General features: G+C 42.7%; 1 protein-coding gene across 1 annotated transcript; it reads left to right on the top strand.

Annotated features, from left to right (window-relative positions):
* LOC131986919 (olfactory receptor 52N5-like) lies at window positions 1–948 on the top strand. Its single transcript, XM_059352059.1, has one exon. It carries the CDS (start codon window positions 4–6, stop codon window positions 946–948), a length of 945 nt encoding a protein of 314 aa, XP_059208042.1. The 5' UTR covers window positions 1–3.
* Window positions 949–4,676: the final 3,728 nt, after the last annotated feature.

Consider the following 4,676-nt stretch of genomic DNA (forward strand, 5'->3'; position numbering starts at 1 on the left):
AGAATGGAAAACAGGACTTTAGATGCAGATCTGCTGCAGCTGGAGGGGTTAAAGGTCAGTCCCCAGTCCTCCGTCCCCGCCTTCGTCCTCCTCCTCCTCATCTACATCTTCATCATGGTGTCCAACCTGGGCCTGGTGGTGCTGATCTCCATGGAGCGCAGCCTGCAGCAGCCCATGTACCTGCTCTTCTGCAACATGAGCGTTAACGACGTGTTCGGGGCGACGATAATCATCCCTCATGTGCTCAGAGACCTTCTGATATCAGAGCGCCACATTCGTTACGTCCACTGTGTCGTCCAGGCGTTCTGTGTTCATCTACACGCCAGCGCCTCCCACACCGTGCTCATGATCATGGCGTTCGACCGCTACGTGGCCATCTGCAACCCGCTGCGCTACGCCAACATCATGACCGGCAGGATGGTGGCGTCGCTGTCGGCGGCGGCGTGGGGATCAGCCGTCGTTCTGGTGCTGATCCTCGTGGGCCTCAGCGCCCGCCTGTCACGCTGCAGGTCGGTTATATTCAACCTTTTCTGCGACAACGCCTCTGTGTTCAAGCTGTCCTGTGAGAGCGTCCTCATCAACAACATCTACGGCCTCGGCTACACCGTGCTGCTGCTGGGCTCGTCCATCGGCAGCGTGACGCTCACCTACCTGAGGATCGCCATCGTGTGTCTGAGCAGCAAGAACAAGAATCTGAACAGCCGAGCGCTGCAGACCTGCGCCACACACCTGGCGGTCTACGCCATCCTGCTGGTTTCCGGCTTCATCATCGTGATCCTGCACCGCTTCCCTCAGCTGGCGGACCACAGGAAGGTGGCCGCCGTGCTGGGACACGTCGTCCTGCCGGCCCTGAACGCCGTTATCTACGGGCTGCAGATGAAAGAGGTCCGGCAGAGGTTGGTGGCTTTGTTCTGTAACAATAAAGTAGCTTTAATGGATGTAAAATGATACAGTGTGATCAGAAGCAAATACTTTTTTTATAATAAAATTATATTTAGGTAGATCATGAAGGAATTTTATGGTATTATTTAATCCAGGTGGAAGAACCACAACATTGTCAACTTCCTGCTAATCACATTCTGTTCATTAATAAAGCTTCACAGTGAACAATGTTCCAAAATTCTGCCTATTTTTTTAGGCCCTGACCACATAGAGCAAGTCTAAGCAGCTTTTTGAAAGTGTTTTATTGTTATTCTAATGCTGACGTCTCAAATTGTTGCAGCATTTTTTGTGTTGATACCATTATTTTGGTGCTTAAATGTTACCTTTTTTTGAGCACTCAAGAAGTGAAAAAACTCTTCCAGAATCCCACATTCAGACTCCAAGCCCTTTAGACCAGCAGAGGAAAATCCATGCTGTGATCTGGTTTCAGAAACTTTTGACATTTAGTAGATTTGTGTATTTTGTGCGTTTGTATGTCAGCACTTGTGTTGTGTTGCTGCTCATTGTGAATCTAGTGTGTCAGCCATCCATCCTCTGAATGCTCCAGGTCTCTAGTTTGTGGTTGTAAAGTTTCTGAGGTATGGCACATAGTTGCAGACTCGGGGTGATTATATGAGAGAGAGGGAATTATTTAAATAAGGCAATATGAAAATAAATAGCTGCTTTCAATAAAAGGCTTGGATAAGGGGGAAAAGCATTGCATTTACTGTAAAAGTGTCATCTGGTTTATTTACTTTTTTGGCTTAAAAAAACTGCAACAGCAATGTGCAAAAAGTAAAAAGTTGTAGTGCAAGAACAACAATAAAGTGCAACAACAAATACAATCACTTAGAAATATCTATATATCTCTTTATATATATCATATAACATCTTTACTACTTGAATAAGTCAGCCAGCTCCGCTTGACTTTTTCCCCATTGACTAACTGTCTATAGTAATGGTAACTTTGGCCATCATGCCTTTTGGGGAATGCAAAGTTCTCCTTAATAGGCAGAGGCCCTCTGATCACCTGCTCAGTCTAAATCTGACAGGAAAGACACTCAGTTGGTCAACTGGTGAGCTGATGATGATGATCCGTGGTGCCAAGGGAACGTTGTGGTGCTGAGGAAGTGACCAAAGAAAGACAATGACAAAAAATATGGACATTAATTACAGTTTTGGACATAATTATTAATCTCAGATAGTTCTGCAGTACAATGAGCAATTATAAAGGGTCTCTTTCTTACTGCCCTTTATGCCTAGTGGCATGTAGGGCAGCAACAAAGGATCTCCACTCCTGTCTGTTTTGGGTGAGCTTTTGGGTAGAACTCCAGGTCTGCTTCATGGCTTCCAGTTCTTTCTCCACTGTTCGACGCCAGGTCTCTTTGGGCCGTCCTCTCTTTCGAGTGCCTTCAGGTGTCCAGTGTAGAGCGGTTCTTGTAATGCAATCCTGTTCTTTTCGCATGATGTGTCCAATCCATCTCCACCGCTTTCTTGTAATAATTGTCTCTATACTTTCTTGGTTTGTCCGAGCAAGCAACTGTTGGTTGGAGATGGTGTTAGGCCAGAAGATACGTGAGATTATTCTGAGGTTTCTTGTGTGGAATGCAGAGATCTTGGAAATTATAAAGGGTGTTTTGGTGTTAATTTACCAGGTAGATCAGCTGTGGTTGCAGACACAGAGGGGACAGTCAGCAGGACTGAGCTCTGTAGATGATGGAGATGGACCTATGATGAAATACATACTTACATATACACACATATTAATATACATATTAATGAAATATTTTGACTAAATTTCCCTTTAGGTGTAATTCTGATACTTAGAAATCAAATCTATATGGCATGGTGACAGTCTTTCCCTCAGCTGATGCTTTACCCACAGTGGAGCCTGAGGATGTGGACTGGCACTGGGCTGATCCTCTAAAGTACTTTAACATCCTGGGGAAGTTTCACAGAACTTTTGAGTTGATTTAATAAAGAATATGTTTATTTTACTCCGAATCAATTACAATGCTCTGCAACAAACAATTTGTGCAAACAACGAATTTCAAACTATAACTAGTAGCCCGATGCAAAAACATACTTGTAGCACCGCGCTTACTAGCAAACAAGGTGACGTTTTAATTAATGTTTGCTATCAAACATTAGCAAAAACTTTATTTTGAAGCCCAAAGAAAAAGCCGAAATATATAGAGCCAACCCCCAGAATCAACGCAAAGTTAAGCTCAGTATTACTCAAATACAAACACGTTAGCATGAATATTAAGCTGTTTTACCGGCCAGTTAAAAGATGCATTTCTCTGGTTTTTAATTAGCGAGCTAATTTGTTATTAACAGCTACACAAATTTCTTTGATAAACATTCCATTACCAAGACATGCAAACATACCTTTATCTTGCCGTTTTTTCTCCTCTTCCTCTTTCTTTTATCTGCTACTAAAGGATATGCCCTTTTTCGCGACATTGTTTTGCCTCAAACTTCCTGCGCTTTGGATGAGCAGTGAGCACGGCACAGCAACGTTACCGGAGGTTAAAGAGAGGCAGTAAGAATCACTAGGCCTACATCAGCAGCAGCACTCTGTTGATATAAAATTGTGTTTTTGTGCAATAATATAATAACTAGAAAATTTCCTCTGGGGAAATTCTGAAAGGGCCACGGGGGCTACTGCCGGTGTGTGTACACTATGATGAGATTCTTCAGAGATTTCAAACAATTAATACTAGTAATGTTATGATGCTATATTATATACAATGAGCACACCTACAACAAATATTCATTTTCAAGTATTTCTTTACACAGCAACCTATGCCCTTTGACCTCAAAATGTGTGTGTGTGTGTGTGTGTGTGTGTGTGAGAAACATGTGTATCTGGAGGAGTATGGGCGCTTACGCCCGCATGTGTGTGCGCGTGTATCTGTAACTGTAATAACATCAAAGGATCAAAGGCAATCAGAGCAGAGCAATCAACAGAATTAACTGCCACCAACTGTAGAATGTTCCGGAACAGTGACAACAGCCAGAGGTGGACAGACTGGAATTTCTGGCCTCGAACAGAAAGCATTTTTGGCAAAACCATAATACCTATCATTGATCCGACTTCACTTTGAGCGTCCTGAGTTCTTCCTGAACGTCTACATATGTTTTTTGTGAAGAAAAATGAAGAAATAGCTTTGTTAGACCGATCTGAAAAACTGTTAAATATGCTTTTCTACAGAAATCTTCCTGCATTTTTAATATGGGAGCCAATGAGGCTGTTGGTGCGTGTTGGTGGATCATCTGTGCGTCCTACGCCCAAACTATAACTCTGACAGCTTTACCAGAGGCTTGTGAGGGAGAAGACTAATTTTCCTACGTTTCTATGTATAAATTATTTCTGTAGAGTGGAATTTGCGGCCTGGAGCGCAGTTTTCAAATTTATTTTTTGACAATTTTTTCTGGTGATGATGTCACACACTGTGACACGAACAGTCCATGCAATACACACCCATTATAATCTCAGAATTTCTCCAAAAAATAATCTCAGAATTTCTCCAAAATTTCTCCAAAAAATGGTTCAATGACCATTGATCACGGTCATTGAACAGGGATTGATAAAAAACTATATGACCTATCGAAACGTGGATTAATACACCAATACACAAGACTTGTGTCTACTGTTTAAAGTTTAAACTTTTTTCCACGATGTACAAAAGCCGCAGCAACAACAACAACCCACAATCCCCCAGTTCTCTGAGACAACCTCCCCGACCAGT

Source organism: Centropristis striata, chromosome 15 (assembly GCF_030273125.1).
Source record: "Centropristis striata isolate RG_2023a ecotype Rhode Island chromosome 15, C.striata_1.0, whole genome shotgun sequence".
NCBI lineage: Eukaryota > Metazoa > Chordata > Actinopteri > Perciformes > Serranidae > Centropristis > Centropristis striata.

Excerpts from the sequence above, each read along its gene's own strand:
- LOC131986919 (XM_059352059.1), top strand. The coding sequence starts at position 4 with ATGGAAAACAGGACTTTAGATGCAGATCTGCTGCAGCTGGAGGGGTTA.